The sequence below is a fragment of the Urocitellus parryii genome, chromosome 11 (genome assembly GCF_045843805.1).
Source record: "Urocitellus parryii isolate mUroPar1 chromosome 11, mUroPar1.hap1, whole genome shotgun sequence".
Classification (NCBI taxonomy): Eukaryota; Metazoa; Chordata; class Mammalia; order Rodentia; family Sciuridae; genus Urocitellus; species Urocitellus parryii.
The window spans coordinates 24,531,298-24,551,617 of NC_135541.1; the positions used below are offsets into that span (position 1 = coordinate 24,531,298).

The following is a 20,320-nucleotide window of genomic DNA, read 5'->3' on the forward strand; positions in this document are numbered from 1 at the left end:
AAAGCTGTAAAGGTATTTATTTCAGTCACTGAGATACCTATTGGCAGAGTTCCACATTCCAAAACTAAGGAGAAACTCATAAACTGATAAAAAAACAAGATGGACCTAAAGGAAAGAGACCTTGTGCTTCCTCTCTTGATTTCTTTCTGAACACATACTGATGATTAAAAAAACAACAACAAAACAAGCACTTAGAAAGCATTCTTTGTCTTTGGGAGGAGGAAGCATTGAGATACACACACACACACACACACACACACACACACACACACATCCATCTTTCTCTTTTCAACAGCTTGAGTTTAAACTTTGGGGGAGTTTTTCTCTTTTTTTCTTCTGATGCTATGAATTAAACTTAGGGGTAAGCTACTACATTCTCATCCCTTTTTATTTTTATTTTGAGCAAGATCTAACTAAGTTGCCAAGGTGCCCTTAAACTTGCAATTCTCCTGCCTCAGCCTCCCAAGTAGCTGGGATTACAGGCATGTGTCATTTTGCCAAGTTCTCTAATATTTTCTTAGCACCTTAATTAGATTATGACTACAGCTGATAATTTGAATCTCAACTTCAATAGTTGTTGGAATGCCCCATTTATTTATTTGTATGGAACATTGATGAGAGGGGCAGAATACAGTAGATCTAAGTATGGGGAGGGATTAATTAAGAAAAGGCTGAATTGATTGGCACCTGACTTGGTAAGGAAACAGGAAAGGAATTTCTGGCCATGAAGTTTGTGATTCCACTCGAGATCATTCTTTATAACAGAATAATCACCCGCCCTTAGTCCAGAGCCAGAATTCCTTAGATTCTTCCAACCAGAGGAGCCCTGGCATGCTAGTCTGTTATGATATCTGAACACTTAAGTGAATGTATTTGGCCAGAGATTTGCTAGTGAAATTGATCTTGCTTTCCCTGGGTTTTTCCAGTTGTGGTGAATAATTAAAAGAAAATTAAAACCCAGATTCCCTGATCAGTTAAGAATCAGATCTATAAACTAATCAATACTTAAGGTCACAGTATATTAAAATTAGGAAACTTTTAAAACTCATCCTGAACAAACTATAAAGGATTTGTATGTCTGTTTCCCCAGACCTCTGCCAAGTGATTGCTTGAAGTTTTGCTCAAACACCTCCAGGGTCAGGAAAGTTACCCCTTTCCGGTACACCCTATTCTTTGAATAGCTGTGAGAAGGCTCTCTGTTGGCTTGAAATCTGCCCTTGGATCTTAGTGTGCCAGCTTAAAGAGACATCCAGAACAAATTTCCTTCCTCCCCCATACCAGCCCTTCAGATACTTCATGTCTACTCGCCTCCCAGAAGGAACTTTCTCTAGGTCAAGCATTCTTGGTTCTTTCTACTATATATATTCTTCTTCATAGAACAGGGTTTCTAATGTCTAGTACCAAGAGGACACAGGATTTGGGGCAGCTCCTTTAAAAGTTTTAAAACTAAAGAATACTAAAACAGGAAGGCTGTAGAAACAGTCTAGTCTTGTCTCCCACACCCTCTTTCAGTTTACAGATGGAGAGTCTTTTGTATTTGAGGGGGTAGAATTGATCAGCAGACTCTTTTGAAGTAAGAAAGGGTGAAACATTTGCCAAAGAAAGGTTTACCAATTTCTGATCATCAACTTTAGCCTACATCTCATTTTTGCCAAGGATTGCTGTGGTTACCCAAGTAAGCCTAAGGTTCAACTCAGGGGTTCACTGACTGATCTCCATACAGTAACTACTGACTTCATTTTCTGTTTGTTTAAAGGATAGAAGTAACTTTTCCATAAATTTCACCAGCTGTATTGACCACAGTGTCCAACAGGGATTCAGACATTTTAATAAACTTACTTTCTTTTTCTTTTGTAAAATCAGAGAATGACCATCACAAAAGGAGCAGGGCTTTGCACTTCTTAGACTAGTGGATAGTCTCCTGAGTTGCCCTTTGTAATACTTGAAATACAGACACATGCTTTTCATCTGGCCCCAAGGAGGCTCAGGTTTCTTTGGATGCTAAGCAATAAGGAGCCCAGGTGTTTGGGCATGGAGCACCGCTGCCGGCATCGCCACCACTTCCTGCATCCCATTTTCCACAGTCATCAGGTTTGTGGGCCAAGAATCCTGGTGGGGGAATGGATCAAAACTTCATATACCTGAGAAGGGTGGGGGGGAATGTAGAGTGTGCCTATAGTTTATCCAATAACTTGGTCTCTGAGCGTGACCGAATTCCTCGGGATACCAGTTATGTGCTGGGTTTCAAGCTGGAGTGGTTTTGGATCGGCAAGGGGCGCGCTAAAGGTGACATTGTAAAGACTAAGGATAGCTTTGGCGGCAGAATTGGAGCCGAGGGCGATGAAGGCGGCGCGACCCTGACGGCAAATGGGGCCCCAAGTAGCCCCCTTGCCAGAACCCGCTGGCTAGGGAGAGGCGGGTGCACGGGTCCTGGGCTCGTTCGCCCTTGGGCTTGCTGGGAGTCTGACCGGAACGCGGCGGGGGCGGTAGGGGGCCGGGTCAGCAGGAGGAGGGCGGGGCTTTCCTTTGTCAGGGGATTTGCGCGGCGCGGCAGATCCTCGCGCTGGTGCGACTTTCCTAGCTCGCCCTTTCAGGTGGGCGGGGCTTATTTGGCCCCGGGGCACAGTGGGCGTGGGCTTCGGGAGCCGAGCGGTTGGTGCCCAGAGTCCCTCTCCCGAACTCCTTCGAAGCCCTTGGCTCCTCGGCCTCCAATCCGGTCCGCCGCCTCCCATCCTCCGCCTAGTCGCTCCTTTTACCCGGCCCCGCCCCCTCCGCGCCCTGCCCCGCCCCCGCCCTCCTCCCCGTGGCTTTCCGCGCCGCGCGCTCCCGGGCTTTCAGGGGGGCTGCCCGGGCGGGGCGGCGCGGCGCGGCGCGGCGCGGCGGCGACGGCGGCGCGGGAAGGGGGAGGAGAACCACCAGCCAGCCAAGCACTTCCAGCAAGCTGCTAGCGAGCGGGCCGCGCGGCGCGAGGGAGGAGGGCTCGCCCCCACCCGCCCGGCCGGAGCGGAGCCTTTTGTTCCCAGCCAGAAGTTTGCATGCCGGGACCGTGACAGCTGCGGGCGGGGAGGACCGCAGGGTAGTAGGGCCGGCGGCGCGGCGGAGAATAGAGGCGGCTGCTTGTCATGCAGTCCACGGCGCGGCGGCTGCGGGCTGAGGACTGGCGGCGGCGGGGGAGGCGGCGCCCACAGCACACGGGACTCAGCTGCCGGAGGAACAAACTAACTTCCTGAGCGCGGGACCTGAGCCCGGCGCGGCCGGGAACCACCTGCCAGCCTGCGGTGAGGTGACCCTGGTCCTCGGGGCGCGCGGCACTGCGCGGGGGAGCGGGCGGTGCTGAGCTAGCCCCTCCGACAGCCCCTTAGCGGCTGCAGTTTGTCCGCCTCCGCCTTCAGAAAGGCCCGGCGCTCGGCTCCACTCGCCTTGTTTTGCGGCCACAGCGCAGGTCTGGCCTGGGAGCCACAACAATGCCATGATGTTTTGGAGACAGGAAGCCCCAAACTGGCCCCGAATGAAGGACTTCCTGTGTTTAAAGTTGCAGGAATATCCTCCGACCGGCCCAGTTCAAATGCAAAGACCCCAACTAGGGAGGACGGAATGGCTAATTCAGACCAGCTGGACTCTCCTGGGCTGAAACGGAGGATAAAATGAAAAGTATTCTTGGGAGCTTGGGCCATACTTGAAGACTAGAGAGGCAGTGCCATTGTTATTAAAGAACACAGTCGGTATAAATTTGCTGCTTCCAACTCTTCTTCAGTGAGAAGTGAGTGGAACTATATATTGAATAAGACTTGTAAATATCAAATGATTTTTGTTGACTGAATTCAAAAGAGCAGTGCTCTTTTAAAAGTAAAACCAGAAGCCATACAAGGAATTACTTTGTTGATTAAATTATAACATTTATCTGTCTGCAACTATGAGGCTGCTAGCTTATGAGGAAAAAGCTGTTTGTCTTAGAGCTTCATCCAGAATTGTTTCAAAGTGGGACTCCAGGTCTCTATTGAGGGCAGATGCAATTGGTGGTTTGGAGTATGAGCATGTAAAAGGATTTATAGCTCATGTAAAATGCATTTTGGGGGAACTTGTGAAAAAACTTTTGAAAGATTGATGATTCATCTTGATTGAAAAAGTATGGGTAAGCCACTCAGCAGGCCAGACTGTTTAAGGCGCAACCCCACTTGCCTGGGGAAAGGGGAGGATGAGGACGGCTATATAGAGGATTGCTATGTTCCACAGCGGTCTATATATGATACAATGAGGATAAATGAACAGATTGACCAGGGATCAAAGCTTAATCAGACTTCAAAAAGTACCATGGAGAAGATGGAAGGAAGTACCATATCCAGCAATGGTACATTAGGAGCAGCAGGTAATGTTTTTGAATCGAGAGCACCAGAAAGCAAAAAGCTGGATGAAAGAATAATCTTTGATGCATTAAAGCTAAGCAGTGACGTACAGAAGTCGGCACCTGTGCCACCCAGACGGCGGCCAAATGCAGAGCGCAAAGACAATGTTAACAGAAGATCTTGGAAGTCCTTCATGCCTCCCAACTTCCCAGAATTTGCAGAAAGAATGGAAGCTTCTCTCAGTGAAGTTTCAGAAGCTGGTGCTTCAAATCCTTCTTTGCAAGAGAAGAAAGAATCCAGTTCTGCATTAACAGGAAGTTCTGGTAATTTGGACCACAGAGAACCTCAATCAGAGTCACTAACTTTGGAACATGTGGCCAAATCTACAGGTATTCCAGGAGTGCAAGATATGAAAAACTTAAGTGGAGACTGCCAGGACTTCAGATTCCAGCACCACAGTGAGTGCTCTCCCCAGGAATTCCATCCTGTAGAATCAGAAACTGCAGCAGCAAGTGGTAACACAGATGTAACACAGGAACACAAATTCTCAAGTGCAACCTGGCCCAGGGCCACGAAAAGTTCTGCTACAGGAAGCTTCAGCGAGAAGCAGCACCCCCTTGGGGACACAGCCTGTACTGTGGAAATACCACCTCTCTCACCTTGCCTCAGTGAAGAGTTGTTGGATCCAGAACTGCATATTCTCGCAACCCCCAGTCTTAGAGAGAAAACAGAGTCTGAGCTAAAGTTTGAGGAGGATGAACGATGGATCATGATGGAGGCTGAGGAGGAGTGGGAGGAAGAGAAACTGTCAGAGAGAGAAAAGGCTCTTCTAATGGCAGATGAGAACAGCTTGGCAGATATTTTGGAAGAAAGAGAACAAGCAAATACGGTAGCAGTAGTAGAGGATGGAGCCAGTTGCTTAACTGCCACTTTGGGGACTTTTGTCTCCCTACCTCTTGATCAGATTTGTTACTCTGATAACCCACAGACAGCTAGGGAACATTTGGCTTCTGAGCCCGAGGATGCACCCCTGGTTTGCAGTTGTGTTCCTGCAGGTGAGGATGCTATTGAGAGGAAAAATGGAACTGCTCAAGGGCTAGAGCATCTTATTTCAGAATTAGAATGTACTGTTGGGCCTGTAGATGCAGAGCAGCTCTCGGATACAGATTCAGAGCAGATGTTTCTTGAACTTGAAAAGGAGTGTTTATGTGAAGAAGGAGTAGTTGAGCCACAGAATCAAGCCTCTTCTGAAGGGCTGGCCCCATCCCAGGATGCAGAAAATTCACTTGGAATTAGTCATTTTCCAGGGGCTGCCTTAGAAAAAGAACAACATTTAGGCTTTTTAAATGTAAGAGTAAAGGATCATGGTACCGGATTGGATTGTGAATATTTTAATGCCCTGGATTCTTCTCAGGTGCCTAATTCTAGAGAACTTGTTGCCTACCCTGAAATCATGAGGGACAATTCCACAGTTAGCAAGGAGTATGAAAAAGTGCCTTTTAGCCCCAAGACTGGGGAGGAATTTAAGTCTCCAGTTGATCTGGAATCACTGAGAGAGCTGAACCCAGGAGGATTGCTTATCTCTGATCACAGGGCTTCTTATGAACAAAAACTATCAGGCTTTGTTGCTTCTGAGCTAGCCAAAGAAGATGGTAATTTGTTCCAGGTAGACTGCAGTCAAACTGAGGAAAATGTTGAGTGTATTGAGAGTATACCCCTCAGTTTTGCTTCTAACTATGAACTAACAGTTGTAACCTCAGGACCTAAAGTAGAGGTCTTATTGTACGATTCAAATTTATTAACAAATGAAATTCATTTGGAAAATGAGAAAGGAGCTATTAATCAAGAAAATAACAGTCTGGCATCCTTAGAAAATGCAGTCCCTTGTGAATTGTCCATACAGAAAGTTTCTAATGAGGCTAGTGAGGCAAAAGAGCTGGATTATCAAGCCAAGTTTTGGGGGGATGGAGCCCCAGCACATTTTCATACAGATTTCCCAGAGCAGGTCTTCCAGGATCTCCAGAGGAAGTCCCCAGAGTTAGAGATTCTGAGTCTGCACCTACTTGCTGGAGAACTGAGACATGGTAGTGATGGAGTGGAAACTCTGAATGATGTAAAGCCTAAGCCAAATGTGGCGTCATCACAGGGAGAAATGGAAGTGAGAGATTCAGATCCATTCCTGAATATCTTTGCAGAGGAACAAATTACCAAAGCTGGTAATACTGAACCAGTTTTAGAGGAATGGATACCCAGCCTACAGAGACCTGCCCCAACTGCTGCAGTGCCTGCTGTAGAAGATGCCCTTGATGCTACAGTGCCCACCCCAGAGGGCACTGCTATAGCTGCTGATGTTGTGTCCTTTCCAGAAGCTAACATCCCGGTTGTGTTAATGGTCACCCTAGAGGAGGATGTCACAACTGCAACAAATGCTGAAGTCTCAGGCCCAGAGGTGGCTGCTGCTCCTGCTCTTGGAGTGCCTGTTCCTGAGGAGTCTGTTCCAATTGCTGCAGTGTCCTCCTCAGAGGGGACTGCTGTAGTATCAGTCAAAGAGAATGACACCCCAGAGGAGCCTGTCTCCCCAGCTCCTGCAGGGCCCACCACCCCAGAGGAGCCTTCTTCTCCGACTCCTGCAGGGCCCACCACCCCAGAGGAGCCTTCTTCTCTGGCTCCTGCAGGGCCCACCACCCCAGAGGAGCCTTCTTCTCTGGCTCCTACAGGGCCCCCCACCCCAGAGGAGCCTGCCTCCCTGGTTCCTGCAGGGCCCACCACCCCAGAGGAGCATGCCTCTCAGGCTCCTGCAGGGCTCACCACCCCAGAGGAGCCTGATACTCAGGCTGTTAGTGTGTCCACCCCAGAAGGGCTAGCCACCTCAACTGCTGCAGTGCCTGCTCTAGAGGAAGTTTCCCCCACTAGTGGACCCTTCCTGAGAGGTGCTGTACACGCTGATTCAGTGCCTATTGCAGAAGGCGGTACTCCTGTTCTGGGGGAGGCTTCTGCCACTGGAATGTGGATCAAGAAGGACCTGGATCCTTCAGCATTTGGAATAAAAGAGGTGCCTGGCACATTGCTACATGGGAAAATGCCTCTGACTGCAACTGGTGGATTAAATTCAAATGAGGTAATTGTTGTTCATTTTGTTGCCAGAGAGGGTCTAGAGAATAAAATGAGATTGGTGAGTTCTCAGACTTTGTGATAACAGACATTGTGATAATGAGAAATGGCAGGTAGTCATTTCTTTTGTTCTTTTTTGCCCCACCCCACCCAGAATTATAATTTCCAGACTTTCTATTGAGTTTTTCCTAGTGAAAAAACTTTATAAATCATACTCATTTTTTATTCAGATAAGACTAAGGATAATAGGGATATAAGTAGTTATTGATTTACATTTTTTTAAAAAAAAGACCATTAATAGGAAAGGGTGATTCTGGTTTTGAAATAGATAGCTGGCTTGCTCCTTCCTAAATTTAGAGACTGCCTATTAATCAGTGATGTCAGCAGTTAGGTGGAGGCCCGAGTGTGAGCTTTGAGATGTAGAATAGCTCTTAACCACTCTGGGAAAATTATATTTTCTGAGCCTTAAGTTTCCTCATTTAGTAAGGCAGAACCCTTTGAAGTTTATAAGGATAAAATGAGATAGTACTTGTAAAGAACCAAGTGTGTAAGATGTCAGTTGCTAACTGTACCATCCCTTTCCCCTTCAAATAGATAGATGGGTTAGGTAGAATTCGCCAAAGCAGATTGGGGAAAAGCAATATAAAGATGTGTGAATAACAGGCTTTTTAATGCAAATGTGTTTCTTAAAGCCAGAGGTATTATTTAAAAAAAAAAAAGTAGAAGTATTTTAGTAATTTTGTGAAATTGCCTTTGTGTCGTTAAGCAAGTCACTTTGCTTTCCTGGACCTCTTGTTTCTTGATGTGAAAAACAAGAATTGGGCTAAAGTGATCTCTTGAATCTTTCATAGCTCTTAAGATTTTAAATGTTAGCAGAATATGTGGGAAAATGTTCTACATCCTTGAACCCTCTAAGTTAAAGGAATTTGAGAACAGCATTCTGCAGTTTACCATCCAGGTATCATTTGGAATGGGTGAGAAGTAAAGGATTTAGAGGTTTAATCTTATAGTCAGGGATAACTAAATTAAGAGGTTGTTGTGATCTTGCTCTGTCCGCAAGACCTGAAACTGCCCTTTTTACATTAGGCATTCACCATTGACTGAGTTAATGAGTATCAATCTCCTGGAGTAACAAGGAATGCTTCAATAAAGATGGGTCCTTTCCTCTACCCCATTGCAGAGTCTTTCAGGGCAGCCGTAGTCTGGTACGACACCAATTAAATGTACAGCTGCCATCAACAAAATAATTTTTGATTGCATCCCACAGATCTGCTTAACTGAGTTGTGGTTTCACTTTGGGGTTCACCAATTATTTTGTAATGTGAGATTCTATCAAATTAGAATGCATCACCTTTCAGATTTTTGGAATTTTTTTTATTCTATTTTCTGAATATTATTGAAGATAGGATTGACACTGACTTCCCAGTATCCTTTTCAAAGTCAAGACAATAGGTCAGTGGCAGAGTAAATTTCTTGCACTGACATTCTCGATAATACAGACTATTTCTATGGGCATAAAGCCTACAGCAAAAATCAATGACGTACAGGGATTAAATTTGTTTTTTTGTTTTTAAAGAGAGAGTGATAGAGGGAGAGAGAGAGAATTTTTTTAATATTTATTTTGTTTTAGTTATTGGCGGACACAACATTGTTGTTTTGTATGTGGTGCTGAGGATCAAACCCGGGCCGCACGCACGCCAGACAAGCGCGCTACCGCTTGAGCCACATCCCCAGCCCCAGGGATTAAATTTGTAAGGAGCCAGTCAAATCTGTATAAAAACTCAGAGAAATTCTTAGTATTATTCTCCAGAATCTATTTCCTTAACTGCAAAAATTAGTAGATGGGACTAGGTAATCTCTTAGGATCCTTCCAGCTGCAGGAGTTAGTCATTTTATGAAATACTGACTGATAAAAATGACAGGAAAAGGACAGGGTTGTGGTTCAGTGGCAGAGCGCTTGCCTAGTATGCATGAGGCAACACATAAAAAATAAATAAGCTGGGCGCAGTGATGCATGCCTATAATCCCAGCATCTCAGGAGGCTGAGGCAAGAGGATCATGAGTTCAAAGCCAGCCTCAGCAATTTAGCAAGGTCCTATACAACTAGGTAATACTCTGTCTCTAAATATAAAGTACGAAAAGGCTAGGGCTGGGGCTCAATGGTTAAGTGCCCTGGGTTCAATCCCAGGTACCAAATAAATAGATGTATTGTGTCCACCTGCAACTAAAAAAATTTAAAAAGAAGTTGGGCGCAGTGCCATATACCTTTAATCACAGCATTTGGGAGGCTGAGGCAGGAGGATTTCAAGTTCAAAGCCAGCTGCAGCAAAAGCAAGGTGTTAAGCAACTCAGTGAGATCCTGTCTCTAAATATAATACAAAATAGGGCTAGGGATGTTCAGTGGTTAAGTGCCCTTGGGTTCAATCCCCAGTACTCCCCCCACCAAAAAAAAAAAAAAATTAAAAAGGAAATGATAGCTTTCCTACAAGATTGTCCATTTTTGAAGAACAGTTATTTCCTGGAATATGTGGAAGCAAGCAGATGTCTACATCTGTGCACAGAAAAAGACAGATCTAAGCCTGAGTCCCAGCCAAGAATGTTAGCCAGTAAGAATAAAGAGTGGCTATTTTAAAAATATTTATTGAAACAAATTGTTAGAGTTAACCAAAGTATAGGATTTTCTAAATTGATGAAATATTTTAAAAAGTTTTATAAGATGAGAGATTTATGAATTTTATTTCTTCATTTTTAGAGGGTTGTTAGAGGCAATTGAACCTGTCATTTCTAAGCACACTTAGAACACAATAAGTGATCAAGCCTGTAATGTGATTTAGAGTGATCCTCTGTGTACATGTTATGTATAAATGTACACATTTATACCTGGTTAAAAATATAGAGAGACTTTTTAAAAGTCAATAACAACAGTTTGGTAGAGAAGCATAATGCTAAAACTTATTTGCCATTTCTGTAGTGGGAACTGAGGCCCACTAAGCACAAACTGTGAGTCACTGGTTCAATGAAAAGGAAAAAAAAAAAACTTTTGTATAAAGTAGAGATTCTTTACAATTAAAATTTATCAAGGAATCTTTTTAAGTGAAAATTGGGAAGCAACACAATCTCAGTTTGGTGTTTGAATGCTCACCTGATTGTCAGAAACTTGATGGGTTTGTTTGCTTTTCCTAACAGCAGTTTCTATAATTAATTCATTCATGGAATAAATATTTATTGAGAACCTACTCTGTGCCAGATACTGGGTTCCCTCTCTGAACAGAATTAGCATGGTATCTGCCCTTGTGGAACCTATACTAGAGTAGGAGAGGCGGTGTCAAGCAAAAAATGACTCATCTAAATATACAGTTACAAACTATGATCGCGCTTTTTATTTAAAGATATCAGTAGATTTGAAGGTAATTTGATAGAGTCAAGAAATATTTGGGAAGTAGCCAACAAGACCTGATAATGACTTTTTTGTTGGGTGTGAGGGAGAGGGAATCAAGGATGACTTGTACGGGGCTGGTGATGTTGCTCAAGTGGTAGCGTGCTCGCCTGGCATGCGCACGGCCCGGGTTCGATCCTCAGCACCACATACAAAAAAAAAAAAAAAAACAAAGATGTTGTGTCCGCTGATAACTAAAAAATAAATATGTTAAAATTCTCTCTCGGGCTGTGAATGTGGCTCAGGCGGTAGCGCGCTCGTCTGGCATGTGTGCGGCCCGGGTACGATCCTCAGCACCACATACCAACAAAGATGTTGTGTCCGCCGAGAACTAAAAAATAAATATTAAGAATTCTCTCTCTCTCTCTCTCTCTCTCTCTCTCTCTCTCTCTCTCTCTCTCTCTCCCTCCCTCCCTCCCTCCCTCCCTCCCTCCCTCCCTCCCTCTCTCTCTCTCCTCTCTCACTCTCTCTTTAAAAAAAAAAAAAAAATTCTCTCTCTCCCTCTCTCTCTCTTTAAAAAAAAAAAAAAGGATGACTTGTACAACCAAGTAGATGAGGACAATAGTTAATTGTTGATTTAGAGAAAAACAAATTTTAGGTAACAGAAAAGTAGGAGATACTGATTCATTTTGGAAGTTAGGTTCAAGATGGCTATGAATCATTTGTATATAAATAATAAGAAAGCAGTTGGATATTTAGATTTGAAAGATGAGAGATAATGGAGAATCATAAGCATTTTGCAGGACTAATATTTAAAGCCATGAGAATAGACGGAATTGCCCAGGAAGAATATGGAAAAAAAAGAGGTCCTAGAATTGACATTTTCCCCTCATCCCCACCTCCAAGTACTCTTAACTTTAGAGATCTAGAAGAAAAAGAGGAGGAGAACAAAGGACATTAAAAAAAAATAATAATGATCAATCAGGATGAAACTGGAATGATGTGATTATCACCAAAGATAAAAGTGTTCTAAGAAGTTCTTTGGGAAATTTTTTGTTTTATGTCCCAGTTGCATCTTACAACAATTTATAAGTTTGCAGCTCTGGAAAATGTCTGCCAGTGTTGCTTATTTAATAATATGGCATGGTCCCATTTCACTGAACTGTGAAATACTAAGGAGTAGAAATTTTAATGCATCTAATAGCACAAGTTCTGCAAAACAGTTTTAATTAGGAGTTGAGAGAAGCAAACAAGTGTTTTTAGATTTACTTTATTTAATATTATTTGCTTGGGTTCAAAATAAATACCTCTATAATACTTATTTAGAGATACTTTCCTATGTTTTTCAACTTCTGCAAAATGATGGAGACAAATGCCCATTGTCCCTGTCAACTTAATCAATAAAGTGGAGATCAGAAACAAAGGAATATCTAATCCTTTATAGGAAATATTTGTAAACAAAACCAAATTTTTAAAGAATTAGTTGTATTTTATGAAGAGATTATTAAGCTTTAAATATATTTTATTTTTCTGTATCATGTTCACTGTCCAATAGAACTTCTGCCTAGATAGAGATGTTCTCTATTCATGACATATACAATAAATAGGCACTAGCCACATGTAGCTCTTGACCACATGAAATGTGTCTAGGAATGGAATTTTTATTTAAATTTAACTTGAAATAGCTACTTGTAGCTGCTGGCTCCAATGTTAGATAGCACAGAAGTAATATAAATGCCACCTATAGTGTAAGACAGAATTTGATTATTGGGTAAAAAGGGATCTTCCCTTTGTACCTCTGGTGCTCTTCTTTGCCACCGTCACCACCATTGCTGTATTGCACCAAAGTTACTTTAAATGTGAGAGAGACACACACACCCGCCGGCTTCTGCTTATTTATCTTCAATGATAACATCTTTAATGTTACAAAGAGGAATTATAGCACTTGCATTTCCTGAGAATCATGTTGTTGGAGAAAGTTATTTAGCTAAACTGCCATGGAGTGTTGCCTAACAAAATATGGTTTAATCAAATTATAATACAAAATGAAGTGCACTGATAATTACCTTTGTAATCTTCTCTTTTCAGTGTTCCGCTGGGGCTTTCCCTTTCTACTGACTCAGTTATCCAACCATAGACCATTCTTCCTGGAATCAGATTCCTAATCCTAGTGTGATCTGTGGTCGCTCATGTAGTCCAAAGTTAATTTTACCCAAACTTATAATTTTCTTTTGTCTTCTGTTTTCTCTCATCCTCTGGTCTTAATTGACCCACCTGTCTCACTAAAACTGAAGGGACTTTTTATGGAAGACCAGAAAGGAAGCCACTGTAATCCCAGCTATTTGGGAAACTGAGGCAGGAGGATTACAAGTTCAGGGCCAGACTGGGCAATTTAGAGAGACCCTGTCTCAAAATAAAATTAAAAGGGCTGGGGGTATGGTTCAGTGACCAAATACTTGCCAAGCCTCTGGCAAGGCCCTGAGTTCAGTACTGCAAAAAATAAAAATGAAACTAAATCCAGGCTACTGGAATAAGGCTGGTTTTATCCTTTTGTAAAAGCCGAGAGAAATTTGATTTTAGAGACAAAATATTTTTCCTTTCCTTATGATCAAAAGTACTGTTTTCTTCTGATTCTTTTTGATTCCTTTTAGAAATATCTGAGTTGTAATAGAGCTTTGACTGTAGTAGGGAAAAATATGCACACTAAATTTGTTAAAATTGTTTTACAAGTCTGTTGTTTCAGGATGAACATGATACACAGTCTCGTCTTTTTTAAAAGTATTCCCTCTCTCTTTTTTTTTTGGTTGGGGGGTGGTGCTAGGGATTGAACCCAGGGCCTTGTGCATGTGAGGCAAACGCTGTACCAATTGAGCTATATCCCCAGCCCCTAAGAAAGTGGGGATTCTTTGAAAAGTATTCTTTGTTCCTCAGAATGTGTCTGAAATTGTTAAGGATGTCTCCCAATATTAAGGGGCCATTTTCCTTTGTAATCAGAGTACCCTTTCAAGATTATTGACTGTGTGTGGTCTGTGGCCTTGGAACAGAATGAAGTTAACTGCAAACAGGGGGATTAAACTACGAGGTTGGCATTTTTCCGAAGTGTTGGTATATTTTGACTAATTGAGTTATTCTTACTAGTCAGAGAAGAGCATTGTCTATTGTCAGCGGTCAGTTGAATCTATTCTCCAAGATATTTTTCATCTTAAATACTTGTTATTTAGTATTAGTTATTTTTTCCTTTTAAGATTTATATACATTGCACTTATTATATAATATTTGAGGCTGATGCTTCTCTATTCCCTCTAGCTTTTTCATTAAAAGTTCAGCAAAAATTAAAAAGAAGAAAGCAAAACCAGGAGTAATTGGGTTAAAGACCTAAGTAGTACCTTAGCTCTGTAATTATATGTCAATGAGAGCATATATTGAAATATGAAACTACATATTTCTTTGATACTTATGTAGATAGGTAGCTTGCTTGTTTGCTTTTTTTCCTAGTTCCTTCTACACTAAATCATAAATTTCTCAAGAATATGCAGTTGCAACCAGGCACAGTGGTGCACGTCTATAATCCCAGCGGCTCATGAGGCTGAGGCAGGAGAATCACAGATTCAAAGCCAGCCTCAGCAATTTAGCGAGGCCCTAAACAACTCAGTGAGTCTCTAAATTTAAAAAAAATAAAAAGGACTGGGGATTTGGCTCAGTGGTTAAGCACTCCTTGGGTTCAATCCCTGGTACCAAAAAAAAAAAAAAAAAAAAAATACCCTGTTCCTCTATGGGGTCTAATAGCCTTTAAATATTCTTGCAATTATCCAGATGTTTCAGAAAGAACAAGTGGATCCTCTTCAGTTGAAATTGCAGCAGGTTAATGGACTTGGCCAGGGACTCATTCAGAGTGCAGGAAAAAACTGTGATGTACAGGGTTTAGAACATGACATGGAAGAGATCAATGCTCGATGGAATACACTGAATAAAAAGGTGAGTGGCAAAGGGGTAGGTAACAATTGTTCTGGGACCAGAAGGCATAGAAGAGAAACATCTACATCTAAAGTTTCTCTGGAACCTGATTGCAAGTAAATATTTAACCATTGCAATCTATAGATACTAAAAGGGATCAATAGTAATTTTAAAAACACTCTTTCCTTTCTCATAATGAGCCTCTGTGACTATAACACAGGTTGCACAAAGAATTGCACAACTACAGGAGGCTTTGTTGCATTGTGGGAAGTTTCAAGATGCCTTGGAGCCATTGCTCAGCTGGTTGGCAGACACTGAGGAGCTCATAGCCAATCAGAAACCTCCATCTGCTGAGTATAAAGTGGTGAAAGCACAGATTCAAGAACAGAAGGTGAGTGAGAATGTTGGGACAGTGAACTGAAACAGCCTTAGGGAGTGGCAGACAACACATTTGCTTTTAGTTTAAAGAACAAATCAATTCTAGTAGAATCTTAACCTACTTTGTGTCATCCTGAAAAGAGAAGCAGGAATTCATTTTTATCATGTTACTCTAACTTGCTAGTTTGCTATGGCAGATGTTAGACTAAACAAGTTTACTTGTTCATTTTTTTTTATTTCAATGTTTCATTCACAGCTTTATGTTAAGTTTTTGTTTCAGGATCAGCAATATTCTAAGTAAAATTACACATCATATACAGAGTTTTAATTTCTTTTTCAGTCAGTGCATTTTTCCTTTATCCCAAAGGAAATTTTCCTTCCTTTTATTTTTCCAGTTTTACTTGAGGTACAGTTGACAAAATAAAAATATATGTATTTACAACTTATGATGTGATGTTTTGATATATGTGTATATTGTGAAATAATTCCCTTGATCAAGCTAACACATCCCTCACCTCACATACTCACCATTTTTCAGTGCACTTTTTTCTTGGTCCAGAGGAACTCCCCTGTTAATGACATAAGGGCAGTTATAGATCCATTTAAAAGCTCTAAGTGTATAAAAAGTTCGGGTGGTAGTGGTAGAAACTATGCTGTATCTCATGTTTTTGCCTCAAGGGTGGGAAAAACTTGTGTTATCAACATAAGCTTGGGATTTAGGACAGTAGGGTTGTTTTGTATTTTCATCTTACTTGAAACTTGAAACTGAGCAGGTGTTGTTGCTTTTCATTTTCTTTAAACTTATAGTTGCTCCAACGACTCCTAGATGACAGAAAGGCCACGGTAGACATGCTTCAGGCAGAAGGAGGCAGAATAGCCCAGTCAGCTGAGGTGGCTGATAGAGAGAAAATCACTGGGCAGTTGGGGAGTCTTGAAAGTAGATGGACTGAACTACTCAGCAAGGCAGCCGCCAGGTAAGGCCAAAGGAGTTTTAAAAGAATGGGTCAGGGGTCTGTTTTATCCTTTGTTTGTCTTACTGTCACTGATGTGCTTTAAGAGGTCCTGGATGATTCATATAGAGCTTTGGAAGGTGTTTTAGAGATGATCCTCATAACCAGAATCACTCTGAGAAAATGAGCTTCAGCTACTTATAAGTTTCTGAGAACTGGAAGATTCACTGATCTATGTAGTGGTTCTGCTGCACAATAGTTGTGGTTCCAAAGGACAGACACAGACTTCTGCAATCCAGCCAAGTTATTTTCTCTGAGTTTTTGAAACAGATTTTTCTTCCTTCATGTTTATAAATAATGTTTTTGCTATTTGGAATTGAAATTTGTCATGCTGCTTTTCTGTTAGCTTGTCTTGATTTTAGATGTCTTTACCTCTAGGAGCTAGTCTGTGATTCTGATAAGAATATGGCCATTCAAGAAGTGTATGGATATTCTTTACTCATTTGCCAAAAGACCGAAAGTGTACTTTCTCCCTCCAAGGAAGTAGTTCTCTTTCCATAACTAACCGTCATGTCTCTTAAGCTTAGTAAATCACATGGATGTCTTTACTTTAAGCTTATACTATCCAAAGTCTTAATAAATGCCAGATTATCAGATATCAGTAAGAATTGTAGAGCTGATAGTTTTCTAGGTAGATACTGGCAATCTTCAAAGGACTACCTCATTAGTATATTTCTTCTACCTGCCTATGACTTGGCTTATTTATCATCTGAGTTGCAAAGTACAGCTTGCCCATTTTAGTGAGAAAAATAAAATAGAAAGAATTTAACTTATTTCCAGATTTACATTGCTTTTTTTTTTTTCTTTTATTTCTGTCCATTTCCATTAATGGTTTCCTGGGCCTAAAAACATCAATCCTGCCATGTACAATGGTGCATGTCTGTAATCCCCGCAGCTCGGGAGGCTAAGGCAGGAGGATCCTGAGTTCAAAGCCGCCTCAGCAAAAAGAGAGGCACTAAGCAACTCAGTGAGTTTTAAATAAAATTCAAAATAGAGCTGGGGATGTGGTTCAATGGTTGAGTGTCCCTGAGTTCAATTCCCGGTACCAACAAAAACAATCCTTTTAGCCTTCTTTTATGCCCCATATGTACCGGGTTGCTGAATTCTGTCCTTTTTACTTCTACAGTGTCTTTCCTTTCATCTGTTTGTCTAATTCTCACTCACCTACCTTAGTTCATGATTCATGAGCTGTCATCTTGGGCTGTTAAGGTAGCTTTCTAGCTAATCACTCTTCTACTTATCCTCAGGCCTTTTTCTCTTCTCATCTCCCAGCTGCAGGTATATTTTTTCAAGTACATGTTTGATCATATCTCAGACATTTAAATACTCCCTGTTTCCTATAACATAAAATCTAAACTATTTCACTCAACATTCAAAGCCTTCTATTTGACCCTAACTACCTTAAATTTCACTATTATTCTCACTATTGGTAAAATGTATTTTGTTCTTTAACATCTTCTTTCAATTTTCTACTCCTGTCATTTCTGTTGTTGTTACATTCTATATGAAATGCTTTTGTCCCTCTCCCCTTCCATGAAACCCTTTGTTTTTTGTTTTTTAAGTCCTGGTGATTAAACTTAGAGGCAGTCTACCACTGAGCCACATTCCCAGCCCTTTTTAAGTTTTATTTTGAGACAGGTCTCACTAAGTTGCTCAGGGCCTCAATAAATTGCTAAAACTGGCTTTGAACTCATAATCCTGCTCCAGCTTCCCAATCACTGGGATTACAGGCATGAGCCACCATGCCTGGCCCCCAGGCTTTTTTATTTTTTATTTTGAGACAGCATCTCCCTAAATTACTGAAACTGACCTCAAACTTGCAATCCTCCTCTATCAGCCTCCTGTGTAGCTGGGATTACAGATGTTGGCCACCAGGCCCAACAACTCTACCTCTTAACTGCCATAACTATATCTGTACCTTGCATTGTGGCCATTCATTTTATGTTTTTATTTTCATGGTCCATAAGTTCCTTAATGTCATGATTTTCTTCTTTGGTTCTCTCATTCTACTCTACTTGCCTCCATCCTACTGGCCTAATACAGTTTCTGGGCCAGTATAAAGATAAGTAACAATAATAGTTTCATTTGTTATAGTCATTCTAAAGTCTTTTATCTGAATTCTTTAATTTTGGATATTTGATGCTTTTAAATTATTTTATCAACTTTCTTAATCCCCCAATTTTTATTATATTGACTTCTTCAAACTTTAAGATTCCAAGATCAGAGATGAGTCAAAAAGATAGAAATTAGATAATATTCTTAAAATGAAATTCTAGTTTAATAATAATCTTTAAGATATATATTTCAGTTGCATTGATTCAAGATGTATTTTGAAGGTGAGGAAATGGGTTTTTATAGGAAAGGGATTTCTGTAATACTTAATTTGTTATTTAAAAAATGGTAGTGGGCTGGGGTTCTGGCTCAGCAGTAGAGCACTAACCTAGCACATGTGATGCCCTGGGTTCGATCCTCAGTGCCACATAAAAATAAACAAATAAAATAAAGGTACTGTGTCCAACTACAACTAAAAAATAAATTTAAAAAAAAATGGTAGCATCTGCCAGGCGCGGTGGCACATGCCTGTAATCCCAGTGGCTTGGGAGGCTGAGACAATAGGATTGCGGGGAGTTCAGAGCCAGCCTTAGCAATGGCAAGGCACTAAGCAACTCAGACCCTGTCTCTAAATAAAGTACAAAATAGGGCTGGGAATGTGCCTCAGTGGTTGAGAGCCCCTGGGTTAAATCCCTGGTACAGGGGGGGAAAAAGCATCCAGAAATGTGTTTTTCTTTATATTCAAATATAATTGAAATATAATTTCTTTATATTCAAATATAATATCCAGATAACTAAAATGCTAATTCTTTTTATTTAAATCATTTCTCTCTTTTTTTTAAAATAAATATTTTTAGTTGTAAATAGGAACAATGCCTTTATTTTGTTTATTTAGTTTTCTTGTGGTGTTGGGGATCAAATCCAGTGCCTCACACATGCTTTGCAAGCACTCTATCACTGAGCTACAACCCCAGCCCCCTAAATCATTTCTTATTAAAAATAAGTTTGTCAGGATGTAATCAGCATATGACTTGGCACAAAGCAGGTGTTGAGTAAAGTTAACCAAAGCACATCATATAATTCCAGGCCTTTTCAAATGGCTTATTATTCAGTCTGCTCTTAGTAATTTAAAGTTAGGGCCTTTCATTATTAATCTGTGAGCTATCTGTGGTTGTTTTTGTATCTCTTCCTGGTCAAGCTGCCTCCAACAGACTTTATTCCCCTCTGTAATTTGCTGCTTTTAATCTATAGTGTACTTGAAATCCAAACTTAGTATGATGTTATATTAAATAAGAGTTAAGATTCTAAGTGAACTATGGAGTCTTTTCAGCTCTTTTGCCTATTTCTGTTGACAAATTCAGCCAATCTAGGGTGTTTGTTATTGTTATTTTGCCTTAAGTCTGGATTAAAACTTATATTTTGGGCTTGGAATTGCCTGGTTGTATTTTTGGGAAATGGAGAGGGAGTTCTAGCTCAGAGAACTGTATTACCTTTGTTCTTAAGATACTCTCCTTAGCTCACACGTGAAGGTACAGTGACAGAGATAGGAAGATTTTTTTGACCCCTTTAAACTTTATTTTGGCCATATTTAGGTGGAATCACATTACATTACATTTTAGAAATGGAATGTGCATTTTACATAATAGTGGGTTCATTTTGATACATGCATAGAATATAATTCACTGCATTTCAATCCCCAGTCTTTCACTTTCCCTCCCTCCTTTCCTCCCCCCATTTCTCTTCCTCTACTCTACTCCTAGTCTTCCTTCTGTTTGCATATTGTTTTTTTAGTTGGTGCTTTATAGATATACATAAAGTATACATTCCATCTCAATATGTGCCAAGGTGGTATAAGGATTTGATTCTAGTTCACATTCTATTGTTTCTACTTACTGGGTGACTGGACAAATCTTCCTTTAAACCTTCAAGGTCAGTTTTCTCTTTTATAAACTAGAATAATTATTCTGCCCACCTTACAAGGTTATAACAGGACCAGTGAAGGAATGCTGTGAAAACCTTTTATAAAGCAAAGTGCTACATAATGTGTGTTCTGTTTATTATTGGTATTTAAACTGGTCTGATAACACTGTCCTTTA

At 41.0% G+C, this 20,320-nt stretch overlaps 1 protein-coding gene across 2 annotated transcripts in view; it reads left to right on the top strand.

Moving 5' to 3' along the window:
• The window catches only part of Macf1 (microtubule actin crosslinking factor 1), a 327,009-nt gene that overhangs the window by 252,861 nt on the left and 53,828 nt on the right, over window positions 1-20,320 (top strand). Inside the window, exons 1-4 of one of the 2 annotated variants that reach the window (XM_077791439.1) lie at window positions 3,767-7,461; window positions 14,644-14,805; window positions 15,005-15,175; window positions 15,970-16,136. In XM_077791439.1, the coding sequence (XP_077647565.1) occupies window positions 4,129-7,461; window positions 14,644-14,805; window positions 15,005-15,175; window positions 15,970-16,136 (3,833 nt within the window). In that variant the 5' untranslated portion in view covers window positions 3,767-4,128. Of the gene's footprint in view, window positions 1-3,766; window positions 7,462-14,643; window positions 14,806-15,004; window positions 15,176-15,969; window positions 16,137-20,320 lie in introns of those variants that run through there. The other variant, XM_077791438.1, reaches the window with a different exon arrangement.